At 37.5% G+C, this 21,309-nt stretch overlaps 4 protein-coding genes across 4 annotated transcripts; 2 read left to right on the forward strand and 2 right to left on the reverse strand.

Annotated features, from left to right (window-relative positions):
• Positions 1-330: 330 nt before the first annotated feature.
• On the reverse strand, positions 331-3,118 carry LOC133335721 (protein HID1). The gene is made up of 2 exons (XM_061544021.1): positions 1,726-3,118; positions 331-1,667 (listed from the first exon to the last, which is right to left on the reverse strand). Exons 1-2 carry the CDS (start codon positions 3,053-3,055, stop codon positions 331-333), a joined length of 2,667 nt encoding a protein of 888 aa, XP_061400005.1. The 5' UTR covers positions 3,056-3,118.
• Positions 3,119-5,491: 2,373 nt separating this feature from the next.
• Positions 5,492-13,001, forward strand: LOC133335701 (Golgi-specific brefeldin A-resistance guanine nucleotide exchange factor 1). The gene is made up of 9 exons (XM_061544002.1): positions 5,492-5,612; positions 5,819-6,017; positions 6,080-7,176; positions 7,243-8,232; positions 8,295-8,503; positions 8,566-10,068; positions 10,129-11,183; positions 11,537-11,808; positions 11,871-13,001. The coding sequence occupies exons 1-9, from the start codon at positions 5,511-5,513 to the stop codon at positions 12,945-12,947; spliced, it is 6,504 nt and encodes a 2,167-aa protein (XP_061399986.1). The 5' UTR covers positions 5,492-5,510; the 3' UTR covers positions 12,948-13,001.
• A 1,708-nt stretch (positions 13,002-14,709) lies between these two features.
• On the forward strand, positions 14,710-15,557 carry LOC133335702 (translation initiation factor IF-3). The gene is made up of 2 exons (XM_061544003.1): positions 14,710-14,984; positions 15,185-15,557. Exons 1-2 carry the CDS (start codon positions 14,710-14,712, stop codon positions 15,555-15,557), a joined length of 648 nt encoding a protein of 215 aa, XP_061399987.1.
• A 2,057-nt stretch (positions 15,558-17,614) lies between these two features.
• LOC133335703 (spondin-1-like) lies at positions 17,615-21,175 on the reverse strand. The gene is made up of 7 exons (XM_061544004.1): positions 20,989-21,175; positions 20,197-20,588; positions 19,927-20,139; positions 19,606-19,860; positions 19,207-19,378; positions 18,494-18,927; positions 17,615-18,436 (listed from the first exon to the last, which is right to left on the reverse strand). The coding sequence occupies exons 1-7, from the start codon at positions 21,173-21,175 to the stop codon at positions 17,615-17,617; spliced, it is 2,475 nt and encodes an 824-aa protein (XP_061399988.1).
• Positions 21,176-21,309: the final 134 nt, after the last annotated feature.

A 21,309-nucleotide genomic window follows, 5' to 3' on the forward strand; every position in this document is an offset into this window, starting at 1 on the left:
TAAAATTGTTTTTCTGTTTCAAGTGGCATTTGAAAGCGATAAGAGGAGTATAGGGTTATTGATTTCTGGTGTTGTTTATTTACTCTCCACCATGAAGGTAAAATCCTTATCAACACCATATAATTGTTGTTGTTGCAATATGCCTTAGCAGTTCATTTGTTTTTGCTACATTTGGTTCTGGTTTTTTTGTTTTCAGCAGATATACATTTTTGAGCTTGCCTGTCTGTCATTGTCATGTAGTTAAGGGAGGAAAAGAAAAAATAGTTTTGTTTTTTTTTTTATATGAAAATGTTCCACTAACTGCACTGTGTATTATTTTGAGATTTTTCTTTAGACTCTTTGGATTTCGAATAGCTTCACTTCGGTATCATACCAAATTGCTGGCTCAACATTACGCAAATAAATTACACCCCATATATAGGTACGGAACCAGGCAGTAGTTCCCGCGTTAGCCTGATATTTCCTTATAAGTATGGGATGTGGTACAGGCAAGAGACCAACAAGGGTACCATGTTGTAGAAATTTTAAAATTTCCGATTCATCTGTAAGACCTTTATCTATACATATTTTCTCCACTTGTGGCACTAAGACCTGCAGCAGACGCATAATGGTTTGCAAAGGCAATTTCGAACGCCATGAAACTATCCATTCAGGTGTGGGTGTCCAAACTTCCATTGAGGGCTGATGGACCATGCGTATGCTGCTACGTGGTGCCACCGAAAGACGATTATTCGATTTCACGTCCCTTTCAAAGTTACCATTAACTGGGCTGTTTGCACGAGACTCGGATGGGGATTTTTCCGAGGTTTTGTCGAACGGAACAATGTCCGAAGTGCCATCAATTGTTGGAGTCTGCTCAGTTGAATCATTACTTCCCGGATGAGCGGTCTCCCTTTCAGTCATTTGCAATAAGGCTGGGGTATCAGGCAAAGATGCCTTCAAGGTGCCCGGTTCAGCGGGCATGGCCGTTAAAGCACCTTCCATTTGCTTCTCCTCACCATGCAGCTGTTGAGACTCTGTTTCAGACTCAACATTGTTGCTGTTATTTAAAATGGTGCCATTTTTGGTTACACTACTTTCACTTTCCTCCTCCAAATCATCCTCCTCATCTTCATCATCATCCTCAACACAGTTGGGCAATTGATTTTGGAAATTTTGCACCACCGTTGTAATTCTCTTCTGCCTTACGGGTGGTAAATTGAATTTTCCCACCTTGCGGCCACTCAGACATTTTGCAATGCCATTCATGTCAGTTGGCAGATTGGCCATGGCATGGAATACATGACGTTTCCGAATAATCGTATAAACCAAATTGGAATTGCCATCGAATTGATATTGAATGATGTTATTGAAGATTTCCAATAAGAAAAATACCAAATGATGATTACTGGGAGCCGAGAGTAGAAACCATGGTGTACTGAAAGCCTCTAATAAATGCAACAGTTTAACACTGGCCACCATGGATAAAGTCTTGAGATAGGGTGAAACATTCACCAGAATTGTCAGCAAACAGTCGAACAAAGGCTGCAGACGTTGATGGCCCGTGGCTATGATTTTGTGAAATACTGTTATCAAGAGATCGGCATGGGTACCCGTGAACACGGGAATGTCCATAGGCACAGTAGCAGTGTAGGGTTTGTTCAGGCGGACACCGAAGTTGCGTTCACCTATAAAACGAAAGAGAGTTAAAACAAATTTTTAATAACTAAACTATGAGTCACTCACCCGACAATAACAACAAAATAAAAACACCAATATGCATTAATCCAACCTTGGATTGATCGGCTCTCGAATAGTTCAAATGATAGAGTATGGGTATTAGTATATCCAAAACATCCGAACTTTTCAAAACGAAATACAAAAACTTTTTATTGTAGTCGCATATTTTCCAAAACAAAATCAATAGCTCTTGATGACAATGGAGACGTTTGGTTGAATTGGGTAAATAGTTTTGAACCAGAGGGTTGTTTAGCAAACGTGTAATGCCTTTGAGAATAAAATGGAAATCTTCATCTCGATGTACCCGGGACAAATAATTGATGAATAAATTATCGCCACAAACATCGTCATATGGCGATGGGGCAGGTAATTTGCCATGGCGTTGTAGCTCCAATTGTTGCTGCTGTTGTACAATCATATCATGATCCAATGTTACAATTAATATTTGCAAACATGCCTCCACCAATGCCTCTGTAGTATCGGTGAACAATAGATGGTTGTAGGGTACACCAAAACCCACCGGATCATATGCACACACGGTGTTTAAAAAGGATGTGAAGAGAGGCAATGCATGGCGATTATCAGCCGATGTAAAGTATGCAATCCATTTATTCGGCTCCTCAGTGGGCTGTGGTGCACGGTACATTGGTTCGGAGAAACAAGTCAGCAGTAATTTCAACAATTCCGTACGCCTCTTTTCCATATTGGCATTTTTCGGTGGCGAATGGGCAAAACCCACACCAGCTTCCCAAATATATTCACAGCTATCGATGTTGGCCAATTCTTCTGCCTTTTCCGGTCCGGGACGCCTTGTGGCCGCTGTCACAGTGAAATCCGGACAGAATAGTAAATCACACACTGCATTTAGCAAAGATTGGGCCAAGGGTACTGTTTGTTGATGATGAGCCAAGGGTTCTGATTCAGCACCCACCCTTGCCAAATCCTGGTGGCTGGCCTCTTTACCCCCAGCTGGTAAGCTGCTCCAAAAGAAATGACGCCATTTGTCATCCTCAAAAATATACGGGATAATGCGTATCAGCAAACGGACACAGTTCATAACACACGACTGTTCGGCCTGAGTGCGACAGCTGTTGTCGACCGCCTTCGCCAATTTTTCCACTGCCTTGTAGCAGAGTGTCGCCAAATTGGCAGGATTATCATTGCGTATGTTGCGTATCTCGGCAGCCGTTACCAAGGCGAAAACATCTTCCAACGTCGTTTGATGTCCACTCCAAAATTGTTCCCAAAATGGATCGTCAGCATCGATCTTTTGATTTTTCTGTGTGAGTTGGACAATTGATTTGCGAAAGTTTAACTTGGAATCACTATTTCCCATATTGCATCAATTTGAGGCGGTATTCTCACACAAAACTTAGTTGATTTTGGTGTTGTCGACAACACACAATTGAGAATTTTTAATAATTTTACAATATAACGCACAAATGTTTGTAAATTTTGATAAATTAAGATTTTTTTTCGCAACTCCCACTGATGAAGAAAAAAAACCAAAACACGTACTCTGAAAAATTTTCTCTGAGACAGAGCTACCATATGAGAGTGACACTTGGCAAAAAAACATTTTTGACAGTTACTTTAGGGTTTAGGTGGTAACATTGCAAAAAACCAATGGCAACCTGTGTGGCCTGGTGAGATATCAAATTGTTGAAACACGTATTTGTTTTTACAGCCTGTTTTTGTAATTTGTTCCGGCAGTCACACGTATCGTTCGTATTAAAACGTATACGTCGAAAATTTGGTTTTTGTAATAATTGTAAAAGCTTTCGTCTAGAAACGATTGAGCTTTTTCATTCGTTTATATACCATTAGTGCCAAAGTGTTTCTTTTGGTATCTTGTTGCAAATTTTCCAATAGAATTATTGCAAAATGAGGGTAACTCTGTTTATTGTTTACAAACAGTTTTTTTTTACATAAAAAGTGTCAAAATAGAAAATTCAAAATGTTTGGTACGATTGCAATTAATTTTAATTATAAAGAAAAGCAAAATATTCCCCAAAGGAGAATACCTATGGCATTTAATGATACAGCTACATTATTCCACTTGTTATCCACTTCAAATTTATTGGATCCGAAAACAGGACGGCCAGTTGCTAATTGTGGGTAAAGTTCCATGAGATCAACCAATTTTTGGAATTGGGCAATCGTTGTCCTTTTGTTGCTAGGGGTTCAAACAATTCAATATAATTTTTTACATTTCATAGGGATATATAATTTTTTACAAACCATTTCTTCTTATATATTTCATCAGTATTTTCCATATTTGTTGCGTTCTTTTCACTAACAACACACAAATTGTAATGAACAAATAGTTTTCTTTATTATTTTTTTTAAACGAATGGTTTTTCTCTTCGTTTGTCTTTGACATTTTTGTTCGTAAATAACGCACCGTTTTGTATAACAAAAACCAAAAAAATACGAATACCAAAAGCTCTTTCCTATTTCTCACTCACTACAACCGGTAATTTGTTTGCGAAAACCAAAATGAGTAATCGTTCGCTTTTTCGACGAACGAATGGACATTTTACATTTACAAAAACAGGCTGTTAGAGTATTTCCTGTTATTTATTTATTTTCAAGATTTTCTAACTCATTTAGAGGAATATTTTTCCTGTAGTTATCATTTCTATATAAAAAGGGTTATCATTTGTATATATATAGTCTGATGTAGATAGTTATGGAAATGTTCACTAATGAGTACTAAATGATGCTTTATTTGATACAATTTGGATTTAGGTGATCATAAAAATTGGAATTAAGATTAATGTTGGAGTGTAGGATTGAGATATGTAGGAAGATCTTGAAAATCGTATTGAATAAATTATGTAAAATTTAAATTTGGATAATCCGATTGGGCTAGAATACTAAAATTGGGAAATATGATTTCTATTTGATTGTTGGAAAATTATACTAATAGTACTAACATTTTAGGCAGTTTACTGCGAAAACGAAACAATAGAACATTTTAATATAATAATATATATGTTTGATTATAATTTTGATTTGATTATAATTTATATCAATATTTATTTTTTTCTACAATTTAGCACATTTTCTCAACTGAAATCTCCCTCTTTCTTTCTCATAAAATAGTTTAACGAACTAAAAGAGCAACAAATCGAATAACTCCCTGACTCTCTCACCATTAAATACTTTAATTCTTTGTAGTTGTTCTTTAAACTTCACTCGAGTTAATTTATATTTATTATTATTATTTTATATTTTGATTCACCTCCATTTTGACCCATTTTTCCTCCAATTATCATTCAATCCTCTTAATATTATGCATATTACCACATCTACCCAATTAACGTCTCTCTCTCTCTCTTACACACAAATCATATGGCATGCTTATGCACTAAACAAAAACAAAACAATTGTTGCCATATCCCTGGCAAACCACTGTCAGTTCTGACAGTTTGAAAACGTCATCAAGTTAAGCTAAGAAAATTTAGATTTTTTGTGTCGTGGTTGCGTGTAAAGTTATGTTGCAGAAAAATTTACAAATATGTTGAAAACTCATTATTTAAAATGTGAATAGAATAACCTGAGAGAGAGGATTCTTGCCCGGCTGTATATATAGTATTATTAATAAAAAAAAGTTTGCAACTAGAAAAAACTTTAACAAGAACAACAAAAAAGTATAGGCAACCTGTCTGCCAGTCACTACACCCTCAATCGATTTTGAGGAAAAGTTTTTTTGTTTTTCTTTTGTGTGTGCTGCGGAAAACTGTTTGTAATATATTTTTCAGTGGAGAAAGGAAAACTGCATCACAATGTCACTGCCAGGAAACGGCATATTTGTGGTCCGTGGCGAAATGTCCACATTAATGACCGCAATGCGCAGGGGCTCCCGTTGGAATGCCTCAGCATACGTGGTAAGTAATTAAAACAAGACGACATACAGACAGACATACGACCGACCATCATCACATATGGACGTGTATGTATGTAGTTGGGCCAAGATGATTTCGGCAAATGCTACTATATACACACGTACGTATATTTGTTTGTAAATATATGTCTATAGTATTTGTTTTTGCGTTTGCATCTCAATGATGTTGATGTTTTTTTTTTCTGTTAGGATGAGGAAAAAGATGGTCTGATGAAATTATTTATGGATCTGAAACAAGTTCTCAATCGCATTGAAGATCTAAGATTAATAGATCCGAATGTTTTCTTGGCACCTTTCTTGGAGGTTATACGCACCGAAGAGACCACGGGAGCTGTAACCAGTTTGGCATTGTCAGCCATTAATAAATTTTTGTCCTACGGCTTGATTGGTAAGTACTCTCAAAATATTCATACTAATATTCAAATTAAAGTCCTTCCTTTTTTTTTGCAGACCCCACCTGTCCCAACCTGGCTGTGACCATAGAAAACATAGCTGATGCTGTTACTCATGCCCGTTTCATGGGCACAGACCAATCCTCGGATGGTGTTACCCTTTTCCGTGTCGTCGAAGTTCTACACACTCTAATGCGCAGTCCTGAGGGTTCCATGCTAACCAATGAATCTGTGTGTGAAGTAATGCTTAGCTGTTTTAAAATATGCTTTGAACCTCGCCTCAATGAGTTGTTGCGCCGCTCTGCCGAACAGGCTCTAAAAGATATGGTGCTTTTGTTATTTATGCGTTTGCCACAATTTGCAGATGATCGCACAGAATCGGGTATGCTGAAAAAATTCCAAATGATGGCTGCATCCATGGAAAAGGATAAAAAACAACGTAAACGTTCATCGAAAATTGCGGCCAGCCAGGAGAACTTGGCGCGCAGCCAAAGTTATAAAGGGTCTGATCTATCTAAAGCTGGTGGTGAGGAGCAAAGGAAAATTTCCACCAACTCAGCCCCGGGAGATGAGGTGCAACAACCAAATTCCGCAACTCCAGGGCATTTACATACATTAAAAGCTCCTCCATTGGCCACCACACCGGCCACACCAGCTGGCAATATTGTGGATTTGCAGGGTAAAATAACTCAAACCCCTACATCAGCAATAAATATTGCTTCGGCCCAAGATGCTGAGACAAATGAAAGCATACCAACAGATCAGAATGCTCCCTTGATATCAGTGGAACCAGCTTCACCACCCACAAACAACATTCCGGATGACAACTCTGAAGCCCGACCACAATCTCCTTTATCCCAAGGTGGTAGCAGTGAATACATTAACTCCGTCGGCGTGCGTTTTACCCAACAAAATTCCGTAGATGTTTCTGAGGGCATGGCTCCTTTGGTACCATATGGTTTGCCCTGTATTCAAGAACTATTTCGTTTCTTGATTTTGCTGTGTAATCCTTTGGATAAACAAAACACCGATACCATGATGCACATGGGTTTGAGTTTGCTAACTGTGGCCTTTGAAGTGGGAGCAGATAATATGTTGAAGTATGACTCACTATTGCAATTGGTCAAGGATGACTTGTGTCGCAATCTCTTTGCGGTAGGTATTCACTTACACCGATTTTTGTGTTCTCATCTAATTGGATTTTTTTCTTTTTCATTTCAGCTCATGAACTCAGAACGTTTGACCATATTTGCCGCAGATTTACAAGTCTGTTTCCTTATGTTCGAATCAATGCGTGGCCATTTGAAATTCCAATTAGAAAGCTACCTCAAAAAGTTGTCGGAAATCATTGCCAGTGACAATCCAAAGACCCCATATGAAATGCGTGAATTAGCTTTGGACAATCTGTTGCAGTTGTGGCGTATTCCAAACTTTGTCACCGAGCTTTATATCAACTATGACTGTGATTTGTATTGCAGCGATTTGTTTGAGAGTCTGACAAATCTCTTATCAAAATACACGCTATCGGCCACAAATGCCATATACAATACCCACATCTTGGCAATGGATACTCTAATATCTGTGGTCGATAATATTGAAAGTAATTGTGTGGCAGCGAAAAATGGATGTGTCACACAATCAGACACTGCAGCTGGTGGAGTTGCCACACAATCTTCTTCCTCGCTACGTCACTCGCGTCAAAATTCCGGCCTAGAGGGTATTGTTATTGATGATCCCAAAACAGCAGAAGATAACTATGTGGAGAATATTTCCAAATTTATTAACACATCCTCGCGATTACGTTCTCTGTCTGGAGATACTGCTGCCAAGAAGGCCATAACTGGAGAATATCTAAAGGAAGTGAAGCATAAAAAGCGGGTGCTTAGTCAAGGCACTGAATTGTTTAATCAACGACCCGATAAGGGTATACAATTTCTACAAGATAATGGTATACTGAATCCCGAATTAGATCCAAGGGAAATTGCCTCATTTTTACGTGAAAATCCTGGCTTGGATAAGAAAATGATTGGCGAATATATATCGAAAAAGAAGAATGTTGATTCAAAAATTCTAATGAATTTTGTAGAGTCCTTCGATTTTAGAGGGCTACGTGTTGATCAGGCTTTACGTTTGTATTTGGAAACATTCCGTTTGCCTGGTGAGGCTCCGTTGATATTTTTGGTTTTGGAACATTTCTCCGAACATTGGCATGTAAGTAAAATAAGAATGAGAAAAAAAGAAATATGTTTTAATTTGTTGCCTTCTTTTTGTAGAAACAAAATGGCGAACCATTTGCCAATACGGATGCGGCCTTTAGTTTGGCATATTCCATTATTATGTTAAATATGGATCAACATAATGCCAATGCCAAGCGTTTAAATATTCCCATGACCCAAGAGGATTTCCTTAAGAATTTGAGAGGTTTGAATGGTGGTGCCGATTATGACCAAGATTTACTTGCAGCCATTTATAATGCCATCAAGTAGGTTTTAATTTTCTTTTCAGGAAGAATTTCATTACAGCAATCTTTGAAATCTTTTTTAGGAATGATGAAATTATCATGCCTGCTGAACAAACCGGTTTGGTGCGTGAAAACTATTTGTGGAAGGTATTGCTAAGACGTGGCGCAACATCCGATGGACTCTTTACCTATGTACATGATTCCACCTATGACATGGACATCTTTAATGTCATCTGGGGTCCATCGCTGAGCTCATTGAGCTTTATGTTTGATAAGAGCAGTGAGAATGGTTATCAACGGACTTTGACAGGCTTTACCAAATGTGCTGCCATTTCGGCTTTCTATGGCCTCCACGAAGACTTTGATGCCTTGATTTTAACCCTGTGTAAATTTACCAGCATTCTCAGTTCCGCACAACTGGAGACAACACATCCAGCACCTAATGAAATTGTTCAGGCTGTTAATTTTGGCCTCAATCCCAAAGGTCAAGCTGCCATGCGTACCGTTTTCGCCTTGGTTCATGATTATGGTGACTGTCTAAGAGATGGCTGGCGTCATATATTGGATCTATACTTACAACTTTTCCGTTTGAAACTCTTACCAAAATCTCTAATGGAGGTTGAAGATTTCTGTGAACCATCGGGCAAGGCCCAGTTGATATTGGAAAAACCCAGTCAAAAACAAGAATCGGGCATATTTTCCAGTCTCTATTCATATCTATCGTCCGAGGGACAACGTGAACCTTCCTATGAGGAACAGGAATTTATAAAGATTGGCAAGAAATGCATCAAAGAATGCCAACTGGATCAAATGATACAGGAATCGAAATTTGTCCAATTGGAATCACTGCAAGAATTGTTGAAGCAAGTTTTAGGCTCTCTCAAGGCCCCAAGTGCCCATAAATCCATTGGCATGCCTTATGCCGAAGATGTTGTTGTCTTCTGGATGGAATTTTTGGTTAAGATTGTCATTTACAATCGTGATCGCATGATTCCCCTGTGGCCTGCAGTTCGTGATCAAATGTACCTGTTGCTAATGGGAAGCTCATCCTGTGGCTATGATTATTTACTCAATCGTTGTATTGTGGCCATGCTTAAGTTGGCCATATATTTGATGCGCAACGAAGAGCTATGTCCCATTGTTTTGAAATCATTGAAAATGTTGTTAATGTTGAAGCCGGCAGTCATCTTGAGGATTTCCAAACAAATTTCCATTGGAATGTATGAGCTGTTGAAGACATCAGCCCAGAATATACACTCCGAACAGGATTGGCAAATTGTTTTTACGATTTTGGAATGTGTGGGTGCTGGAGCTGAGCCTCCGGAATATGATGATGCCTCATTGCCGGTGCCAAATGGTTTGGCTGCCAAATCAGATGGTGCTCTAAGTAGTGAAGAGGATTCGGGTTTGCCTGATCGTGGTTATACCTCCGATTCTGAATTGAGTAGCAAACAGGCGGCTGGTAGTAGCAAACAACAGCAGATACCAGTTATGCAAAATTCAAATGCCAGCAGTCCATTCCCCTCCAGTCCCACCGCCGAAAATTGGATATTGGTTAATAAGGATACCGATTTGGCTGCTTCAAGGTAGGTTTTCTTTTTTGTACTGTTTTCTATTTTATTATTTTGTTTTCTATTTTTCTTTAGGCCACAATCACCACCAGAATCGATTGGTGCTGTTCCTCCCACGCTATCTAATCTGGTTTACAACTGCAAGCTGTTAGATCACATGCCTTTTGCTTTGTTCAAATGTTGGGATTCATTGGCATTTATTGTGCGTAATGTGGCCCATATAACGCCCTACAACTTTGAGAGTTGTGTTCGTTGTATTCGCACCTTTGTGGAGGCATGCCGTGACGGTGGCATACGCCAGAGACGTAAAATGGAAGCTGCTTTGTCCGCTGCTGCCGCCGGACAAAAGAAAAAGTCCAATAACAAACGTCAAGATCGTTCCAATGAACGTAACAAACATGACGATGATAACGGTGCGGGCCCGGAGGATGCCGATGAAGCCGATTTGGCTCAACGTTATGAAACCTTGTCAATCCAATTACTTGACCTTATGTATACTCTATACACTAGAACTGCCCAAATATTCCGTTGGTGGGCAGAAGAAGGTTGTGCTGTGCCACAGTGTTCCGCTCTGTGGGCCCAGGGATGGTGTCCCCTGTTGCAGGGTATTGCACGCCTGGCCATGGATCGTAGACGTGAAGTAAGGACCTATGCCATATCATGTCTACAACAAAGAGCTTTGCTTGTACACGATTTACAAACTCTGTCGGGCACAGAATGGGCTTCCTGCTTCCAACAGGTTTTATTCCCACTACTCAATGAACTATTGCCCGATAGTGCTGCTGTGGCTCACTTGGATCAAGTACTATTGGAGGAATCTAGAATACGCACAGCCACAATTATGTCAAAGGTATTTTTACATCATCTAACACCGTTAATTGAGCTAGGCAGTGCCTTTAATGATTTGTGGATGCAAATTTTGGATTATATTGAGAAATTTATGAAAGTCGGATCGGATATGTTGTCGGAACAAATGCAAGAAATCCTCAAGAATATGTTGTTGGTAATGCATTCGGTGCGTGTTTTCCACAACAATAATGGAACGATACGTGCGGATTTGTGGGAATTGACCTGGAAACGTATTGGCGAGTTCTTACCCAATCTTAAAGATGAACTTTTCCGTGATGAAGGTATGTAGAATCGGTATGTCATTCATTAATCATAATCATGGTTTTCATTCATGCAATCATTAAGAAAATGTGATAATTCGTTACGGCTAGTTTTGAAGGCAAGGGCAATAATTTTTGAAAGGAAATGAAATGTCTAAAGAAAATGAATTTAACAATTGATTTAAAACGTTGGGTAACTTTTGGTCAGTCAATAATTTAGTTTTTTTCCCAATTTTGCATTCATTATTGGTTTTCACCCTTTCATTTTTTTTGAGTTCAAGAACCCAAAAGTCCATTTCATGAAATCATTATAAAAATAAGTTTCTTAAGAAATGCACAGTGCAGTATAGTGAAACATTTGCACTAAATTTAAGGTAACCGGGCACATGTTATGAAACAACCCAGTCAACCAGCAGCAGCTGCAGTGGTCTCCCCAGCATCTACTCCAGCGGTGGCAATATTACCACAAACAACAACAACGACCGCAACCTCATTGCCTAGCAATCAGCAGACGCCAATCCAGACGCCACATTTTGTACCATCCCCAGTTTCGTTAATATCACCTGTGGAATCACCTCGGCACAGTATAATTTTGCAACCACCTGTGGCTGATTCTCTACAGCAACAGCCCATATTCTATGGACAAGTAAGTGGAAATAAAATATAAATTAAATATATTCTGAAATTAATTAATTTCCTTTTCCACAGTTGCCTGTAAACAATATGCCGATTATTGTGCCACAACAACAGACGCCTATTGCTCAAACCCAGGCCAATAATGACCAACAACAGCCATCGTGCACTACCATAACATCGCCAATATTGTCCCAGGATAACAATCAGCAAGGTGTTCAAGTGGTATCGATGAATTCTCCAAATAATGAACCACAATCGACAACAAATGCCCAATCCAGTCAACAACAACAACCGGAACAGAGTGTCCCTGCGACCATCACAGCTCCAACTGTATCACAACATAATGCAACAGCTAATGTTCAGACTGCTGCCCCCACACAATTCAACACCACGGTTCCTAATATGTTTCCCAATACAGCAACCACATCTAGGCCAGCCTTGGCATCAACAATGATCCACCCAAATCCTGTGCCTATTGATAGTAATTCATTTTCCATCGAATTATATGATAGCACACCTGATGTTTATCAGAGTCATGCTGCCACTTCGATGGCATATAGTAATGCTCCTGAAGAAAAACCGGAACAAACTCATCTTAGGCATGTACTGCAAGATCAATACAATCAATACTACAAACAATATAAGCTGCATCAGGAAATGCAACAACAAAGTGGTGGTGGTGCCAGCAACGAGACACTGAATGCTAGCCAGCAAGCCAACAACACCAGCAGCCAGCTGAACACCTCTGTGTTTAGTGGTGATGAAGTCAGCACCATTGCTGAAATAGAGGCAGAGTTTAAGGCGGCCGCCGATGAACCAAATACAGCTCCCAAAGTTCCAATCAGTCATCTTCTGGCTGGTAAAGAATATCCATCATTACAAAAGCAACCCACACCTGCCATTGTTCAAAGTTTCACTCCCGTCTATGTGCAGCAGACGGCCACCACAAGTCAGCAACAAACCGGCGGTGATATTTATCAGGAATATGTACAGAATCCCTACAATCTAACCTTGCAACAATCGCAAATGCCAACAGCTGTGCCGTTGGTCAGTGTGGAACAACATCAGCAGAATTTAATGCGTTTGCAAATGCAGTACACAATGGGATGTAATACCGATCCAAATATGTATGTCTTTGGACAACCCTAAAATCCACAAAACTTCATGGATTTCCAGAAATTGTCATCATAGGTATGTAAGTAATAATCAAAAGAGAGCAAAGAGGATCAGGTGGTAGTAATTAATCTCTACATCATTTGGAGACAGTTACTGTCTGAAACAAATGATTTGCTAAGGGACGATGGGGTAGAGAATGCAGTGGAATATATTATGGTGGATTTGTAATATTGTTGTACACATTCCACCCGTTAGTTTTGTTTGTACGTTTTTAACTTTGTTTAGCTAAATTAAGTTGTAATTCAATTGATTATGTATGTCATTAAGCTACTGTGCATTGTTCACAATCGATAAAAGCGGAGCAGGCATAGAGCATTTATAATTAAATCAATTTTGAAAACAAAAGAAAAAATATTAATTCATTATAAAACAAATGTTGTTTATCTTCTTAACATATAATTTATATACGCAAAAAATGAAAAGAAAAAACATTTAATTGAATATAATCTATGTCAATCTGTAACTGTACATAGCATAATTGATATAAAAAATAAATAAATAAATATCTTATCAAATATATACATATAATTGAGTTCAATATATTTTTTATTAATTATTTTAAAATATGATACTCGTGATAAGATCCTTTAATGTTCGATTATGATGTTTTTTGTATAGCATACTTTTAGGCTGTTACTACAGTCGAACTTACATTTTCATCAAGTCGAAGCACAGTAGTAACAGTAGCATTAAGGAGGCAAATGATATTTAATTCCATAACTCAAAATCTTCATTTCCATTTATGGATTTTTTTTTCAGGATAATGTTGGTGCGAATTATAGCAGTTTGATTTTTCTATATAAATTCTTAGTCCTTGAGTACAATATTTTCTCAATAGAAACGATCTCATTTGATGAAGACATCCTCAGCTCCGAAAAACGTTGATTTTTTTTATGAAAAATATTCAATATTTGGGTATAGGTTACTTATATTTAATGTAATTGAATGATAGTCTTCCCGACCCCGATTGAATAAATTACTATGGGAGTAATCTATGATAAAAATAGAAAAATTGCATCATATAATCATTTCTATTGAAAACATGCAAAAACAAATTTGTTATAATCCTGAATTATTACAAATATCAAGTGCATTCAATTTTTATTTATTTCTCCCTCGTTTTCAAATGAAAATTTATTGAAAAATGATTATATTTTAACGATCACAAGTCAAATTTCATTGTTTCTATATATGCAAAAGCTAAAAACTGTGAAAACAACTTTACCATACGTAAACCACTAACTACGACTATAATTGACATATAGGGCACCCTATGTCGACAACGATGATTGATAAATTAAATAAATATTTATAAGTATTTAGTAGTATTTATAATTTTATTTAATTATATAATTAACTTGTGGAATAGTTATTGTAATTAATTCTCTAGCCTCTTAATTTAAAAATCGAATCGAAAATCAACTTACGTATCCCTATTTTGTTGGGAGAATCCAACAACTGATTGGCATTTTTCCATTCTATTACCGTTTTTGCTTTACACCACATTCGTAAACATCACCGGCCACCGTCCCATTTTGTTTCGATGTTGGTTTTTACCGCACAGTCTCTCCTGTCTGTTATTCGTGTATATTAATCAAAGCATCTGGAACGTTTTTAAATTTGGTTGGTTCAATCGGTTAAAGGCTCGAAGAGGTTACTCAACGCAGTGATTGGCAAAAAGGACATTCAATTATACGAAACAATGGCATTTTTATTAAGAAACGCCATACCCACTATGGTGGTACGGAATCTGCTGAGACCTATACAAACAAATGCTGGAACTTTGTATTTGTGCCAAAGGCAAAGACCCAACGATGATGGCGAAGAATCGAGTGGTCCACCGAAGAAACCAATGAACAAATCATCGTCTTCGCTAAAGATTACCTTAATGCAAAATCAAAATGTTAGCGTTACTTCATTGGAAGAGGCCAAGAATTTGGCCAAACGACGTTCAATGCATTTGGTGCAGGTGCAAAAATTGGATACCAAGACGCAGAGACCGGTTTACAAGTAAGGATATTTAGAATGATACAAATAGAATGATTAACAACAATAAAATAGGATCAAACTAGACTTTAAAATAAAGTCGAATCTGGAATGCGAACCATTACTGGAACAGTATTGAGAATTTAAGAAAAATCCAAAAATCAGATTTGACTGTTATATTTATATAATTCATACATACATATATATTTTTTCTACCATTTCAGATTAGTTTCATCCGCCGAACGCCTGCAGGAAGAATTATCCGATTTGAAGGGACAAGATAAGGACGAGAAAACCCCACAAAAGAAATCCGAAAAAACACTCAACATTGGCTCACGCATATCCGATCATGATTTGGCATCACGCTTGAAAAACATTTCCAAATGGTTGGCGAAAAGTCACGAAGTACGCATTTTAATACAAGGCAATGAATCGGAATTGCCTAACTGTGAAAAAATCTACAAAACTATAGAGGAATCCATTAAAACCCCTGAAGTGATTGGAAAAATTGTACAAAAACGCATCAAAGGTTCCGTAATTAAATTTAATATTTTACCCATTGTTAATAAGGAAAATTCAACAATTACAAACCAATGACTCGCGGTGGATGTTAGATCGACGGTAAATGTTCGCCATTATTCAACCCGTGCTAGTGGTGAATGTCAACGTAGAGACTATTCTTTGCCAGTGTCTTCAAATTCAAGTGGTAATCGTTTAAAACTTGCTCTATTCACTATGGCTGTCATAACGCTTAAATATTATTTTTGGTGGTCATATTTAAAATCTCCCAGAACATCAAATGTTAAAAAGTCTGCGAAATAATGTAGTTTTATTGTTAAAAAAGTTGTGTGAAAAATGTTTTTACTTTTAATTAAATAAAATATTTAAATTTAAATTATTAATGAAATTAGAATATTGTTATTAATTGTAGAACTTCCCTTTACAAGTAGTCTGTAATACCTCCCCTTAGTTAGCCTAAAATAATCCTTAAAATATTTAATAATTCCTATTAGGAAAACAAATAAATTGAAATTAGAATATTATAAATAATTGTAAAAAATTCCTTTACAAGTATTCTGTAGAACCTCCCTGTTGTGTAGCATAATCCGTTCCTGAAACTATTCCTATTAAGTTTCTATAGGAATCGATTCTTGTAGCCCATGATATACTTAGGAACGCTTCTGCCGATTTATAAAGACCCATCTCTAATCAATTAAAGATGTGGCATTATGGGTGATTATTAGAAATTCTTTATATACGCTCTCAGGGTCCTCAATAATTACCACCTCTCATCGTCAATAAGAATTCATGATTGTCTTCTTTGAATTCTTCTTTTTTACCTTTTATTAAGACTCCATGTTTCGCTAATAACTAATCCGTTTCGGACGTCCGTAAAGATTATATTCTGTCATCCATAAGGACTCCTTTAGGCTTTTTCTTGTATTTGTCGTCTAAAAAATACCATCTTTCTGTCGCTTGTAAAGGCTCCCTTCCGGTAGTAAGTAACCTTCCAGGTGCGTATAAAGAGTCTCTTCCGGTCGCCTATAAAAACTCCATTCCGGTCGTCTATAAAGAATCCTTTCCTGTCGTCTATAAAATGTCTCTTCTGGTCGTCTATAAAGTCTCCCTTCTAATCGTCTATAAATACTCTCTACCTCTCGTCAATAAAGATACGACTTCCTGTGGTCTATAACGACTCCCTTCTGGTCTTCTACAAATACGACGTTGTTGTTGTCTATAAATACTCCTTCCTGCCGTCTCAAAAGCCTCCTTTCCGTCGTCTATAAAGCCTCCTTTCCGTCGTCTATAAAGTCTCCTTTCCGTCGTCTATAAAGCCTCTTTTCTGTCGTCTATAAAGATTCCTCTCTGCCGTCTATAAAGCCTCCTTTCTGTCGTCTATAAAGATTCCTTTCTGTCGTCTATAAAGACTCCTTTCTGTAGTCACAAAGAATCCCTTCCTGTTATCTATATAGACTCCCTTCTGGTCGTCTATGAAGACCCTCTTCCTGACGTCTACAAATACAACTTTCTGTCATCAACAGATTCCCTTTTGGTTGTCTATAAATGCTCCTTCCTGTCGTCAATAAAACTTCCTTTCAGGATGTCTATAAAGACTCCTCTCTGACATCTATAAAGACAACTCTCTGTCGTTTATAAAAACTCATTTCTGTCGTCTATGGAAAGTCATCTCTGTCATCCTTTCTTTCATTATAAAAGTCACTCTTCCGTCGATTACAACGGCTTCTTTTCCTTGTTTAAAAAGACTCTATTCTATCGTTAACAGACCCAATCTGATCATCTATAAAAGTACTCCTGCGGTCAAATTTTAGACTACCCTAAGGGAGTATTTTGTAACTACTTTTTGATTATCAGTAAAGTTATATATTAAGCCATTCATTTAGACGCAGGACATCCTATATTGTCAAACTTATACTTTCTACAACCTAACCTAATAAAAATTAAAACATATCTTCAAATATTTATTTTATTATTTTTTATTTATATTTAATATAAATTATATATACAATAACATTAAATACAATTAACATTATTTTTAATATAAAAACATTTTTATTCTTTTATTTTTTTTAAATATTTGAGATTCTAGAACCTTAAAACTAACCTCAAAAACAAATAAGGCAAATCAAACTATTTTAAAACCTATAACCTCGATTACGGCTATTTCTATATAAACGCTGACAAAACGGTGACTGCAATTGTTTGTGGCGCAGGAAATTTGGTATTCTACGCAAAGGATTTGCACATTGCTGTTCACATTTTTCCAATGATGGAAATTTATTGGTGTTCGGATCGCATATATCTGCAGCATATAACATACAACGGTCGGTACAAAAATTATAAAACCAATAATTGGATATCACACGATTATCTGAACATTCAACAATCGATAAGGGCTGATAACAATGCGCGGGTATAGATTGCAGCAGAGAATTAGTATCATCATATAGATTGGGATGACCTGGTAGAACATTTCGTTGATTATATTGTAAAGCCTTGGGTTTCCTATCCAAAATAATCGGCTGATTATTTCTTCGTAGATATTGAAAACGATTTGGTTCTTCCGGTTCATATAATGCCTGCGAATGATAATTGCCAATATATAGTGAAGGTGGTGGTTCTTGTCTTAAATTTTCAGCTTGTATACCACCACCATATGATGGAGGTAAATTATCCAGTTCATTTTGATAGTTATACTCTGGAAGATTTGTATCAACGGCATATTCATCAATGGGTTTGTAATTATTTTGAACCCGTTCATAGGGGAATTCGGATTCTGTTACGGCAGAATCATTTGTTTCCTGTTCTATATCCTCGTTATTGTATATAGAATTTTCCTGAGGATTTTCGTAATTATTTCCCAAATCAATGCCTCCGGCAATGACGGGTTGGACATTGTAGCGGCGACAGGCCACATTGGAGACAAAACATTTTTCATATTCATATAGGTCTTCATCCTGCAAAATCGAATTTATTAAATTTTAATTTTATAAATAAATTCCTTTATCTCCTACCTGACACTCCCTTTGTGCACGGGCATCTAATATCTTCCTTCTCATCTTAAATCCTACCCCACATGTAGCATTACAGGCAGACCATGCAGTCCATTGTCCCGTACAATCCATATTCAATCTTCCACCAGCACCACCACCACCACCACCACCTTGTTTCATCATAGGCCTTAGTGATTTCAGTAGATGATCTCCATTGTCTACGTCATCTTCTTCCTGCATCCATGGTGGATTATCGGCTTTTGAACATGGCCCTGAACATGGTTCAACTTGTCTTTTTATTACAATTTCATCACAATTGTAAATGCTGGCTACTTCGGGTTGCTTATAGACTCGAGACCGTGTCCTGGTTCCCATACCACATTCTGCACTGCATTCACTCCATGCCGACCAGGGGTGTGTGTGACATTCGCGGGGTATATCATCGGCATTGTTGGCTGAAAAAAATGAACAGATAAATGTTAGTATAGGGAAGGATACTGAAGTTAAAACTAGAGCAAAGAGAGATCATCAGCTGTAGTGAACATAACATAACCTCAAATTCCGATTCAGAGTTTTTTTTTTAATAAATTTGAATATTAAAAAAATGTTTAATGGAAAATAAACCGCTGATGTGTTGATTTATTGAGAGGCAATGTATCAGATGATCCACAGTCGTGATCTCAAGGTTGTTACAAGCCCATTTATGGGGAAGAGAGGTTGTATAATGGACTTACAATCTTCATCGGCACATTTCCTTTCATATAACCTTTGTCGTTTGATTCTTAACATTGCCATGGGTTTCATGGGAGCCCCTGTTGGATCGTAGAATGGTGATCGAGGATCGGATGGAAAATCGGAGCGCATCCGTCTTATGACATCTGGTGGCAATTGAGGTTGATCAGGTGACTGTGAATAAAGAAGGTGTGTCATTAATGTATATTGTGGACCAAATAACTGTAACATTATTTTTAGGTTATGTTTTTTAGATTGAGATATGATCGAGTTTTACAACAGTTTATTTAAATAATTCCCGACCAAATCAATAAAATTTTTTAAATTTCGCTGGCTAGAATTATTCTAATATTCTAATGATGATATCACATTGTTGTTGTAGTAATTATAATAATACATACCGTATACGATGGTCCAGCATCTGTACCAATATCCCAGGGATATAAACTAATAACTTTCTCCTCGATCCAGGTACAATTTGCCAAACAAAGTTCCAGGCCAGTAACGCCAACAATCCAATCGGGTGAGGGTGTGATTTTTGAGGCCAACGACAGCTGATGCCTGGAGGGATCAACACGCAGCCAAGCCAAGGTGGGATTATTTAAATACGGGAATGATGGACCACGGGCCTTGAGTATGGTGCGGATCTTTTTCTCCTAAAAAAAAAGAAATTAAAAGGTTTGTTAAACAACACAGAAAATTTTAATAATTTCAAAACTAACCTTAAAATAATTATTAAATTCCTGTTCTAGACCCCTGGAAGAACCATGTTCGGCAAATTCCTGCATGGCAGGTGAGGCCAATTCTCCTGAATCCCAAAAACGATAATCAGAGGTATGGGCAGCACCCAAAATGTCGCTGAATTTGGCTAGCCAACCTTTGGCTGGAAAATCTTTGGGATGCAGATTACGGGACCACATACCCTCAAAGGTGATCTAAAAGAAAATATTTTGATAAATACTATTTACTTTAGAAATTCCAAATTTCTTTACCTCATAACGAGCCTCATCACATGCACAACACTCCTTACTCTCGACGTCCTTCTTTTGCGATTCCAAATCATCAACATTTTCCTCACATATACGTTTCGTCAACAGTCCATCGTCCATAAACCAAACATCACGATGATGTATGACGGTGGCCCGTATTAGAACACAACCAAATCCCGGTTGTGAGGGTGCCACCCAAGCCATATCCAATCGGGTTTTCGGATTGGTATTTGTCGTTTCAATCATATTCACACATTCGGCACTAAAACGACTCTCCACGGGGTCAATCAACTCAAAATGTCCCAAATCGGAATTCATCACCAAATCTCCATTATCGTTTTCCAATGCCAATTTGGCGCTGATGAAACGTCGACCATTGTAAGCCTGTAAAGAAACTAATGGAAAGTTCTGCATTAATATTTTTTGGGTGGGCATATCTTAATTTAATACAAAAATTAAAAACAAAAATTTGTTGTTTACTCGAAGAAGAAAAAAAGGGGGACGCCGAAACCTTATCACCAAAGACGCTTAAAAATAATCATGTTTTGTTTGGTTTTTCATGAGAAGCATTTGTTTTTATTTTTTGTAATCACTAAGACGCACCCAATGCCGGCTTGGCGCGGTAATATTTGCCGCAAACAAGTTTTTAAGTTTAAGTTCAAGGTCACTTTGTTAAAATAGCATCACGGGATCTTCGAAACTATGCAGTTTTTTAGTGTCAGGGTGTGATTTTCCAAATAGACTTTATGGCGTCTTGTATTGATCTTTGAGTCTAGGCTTCACATATAAACTTACCGTTATAGGTCTGACCCAACAAATACGTCTGAGCATTCCCCGTAATTGTTATGGCAAAATTATCATCCACTGGGGCTTTGGGCGCCAAGGTATTTTGTGGATAACGGCTACATAGCACTGCAAAAACATTTCCCGGTACAAGTAATGCAATATATATTCGTAGAAAACGGTTTTTCCAATTTTCCATATTTGTTTTCTTCGTAGTTCTCTTTCGTTGCGTCGCTGATGATGTTTACACTTCCAAAGTTTTTACTAAACTAATCACCAAGCATGCTTATAGTCAAGATTATAATGCTGACTTAAGCTGCTCTCATGCGAGGA

Source organism: Musca vetustissima, unplaced genomic scaffold (genome assembly GCF_032173495.1).
Source record: "Musca vetustissima isolate MV318-11 ecotype Yass unplaced genomic scaffold, APGP_CSIRO_Mvet_v1 utg7804, whole genome shotgun sequence".
In the NCBI taxonomy this organism is placed as follows: Eukaryota; Metazoa; Arthropoda; class Insecta; order Diptera; family Muscidae; genus Musca; species Musca vetustissima.

Excerpts from the sequence above, each read along its gene's own strand:
- LOC133335702 (XM_061544003.1), top strand. The coding sequence starts at position 14,710 with ATGGTGGTACGGAATCTGCTGAGACCTATACAAACAAATGCTGGAACT. Across the intron at positions 14,985-15,184 it reads ACGCAGAGACCGGTTTACAA|ATTAGTTTCATCCGCCGAAC; the intron begins GTAAGGATATTT and ends CTACCATTTCAG.
- LOC133335703 (XM_061544004.1), bottom strand. The coding sequence starts at position 21,175 with ATGGAAAATTGGAAAAACCGTTTTCTACGAATATATATTGCATTACTT. Across the intron at positions 19,379-19,605 it reads ATGCTGGACCATCGTATACG|TCACCTGATCAACCTCAATT; the intron begins GTATGTATTATT and ends CTTTATTCACAG. Across the intron at positions 18,437-18,493 it reads GTGCACAAAGGGAGTGTCAG|GATGAAGACCTATATGAATA; the intron begins GTAGGAGATAAA and ends TCGATTTTGCAG.
- LOC133335721 (XM_061544021.1), bottom strand. The coding sequence starts at position 3,055 with ATGGGAAATAGTGATTCCAAGTTAAACTTTCGCAAATCAATTGTCCAA. Across the intron at positions 1,668-1,725 it reads TATTTTGTTGTTATTGTCGG|GTGAACGCAACTTCGGTGTC; the intron begins GTGAGTGACTCA and ends TTCGTTTTATAG.
- LOC133335701 (XM_061544002.1), top strand. The coding sequence starts at position 5,511 with ATGTCACTGCCAGGAAACGGCATATTTGTGGTCCGTGGCGAAATGTCC. Across the intron at positions 8,504-8,565 it reads GCCATTTATAATGCCATCAA|GAATGATGAAATTATCATGC; the intron begins GTAGGTTTTAAT and ends AATCTTTTTTAG. Across the intron at positions 10,069-10,128 it reads ACCGATTTGGCTGCTTCAAG|GCCACAATCACCACCAGAAT; the intron begins GTAGGTTTTCTT and ends ATTTTTCTTTAG.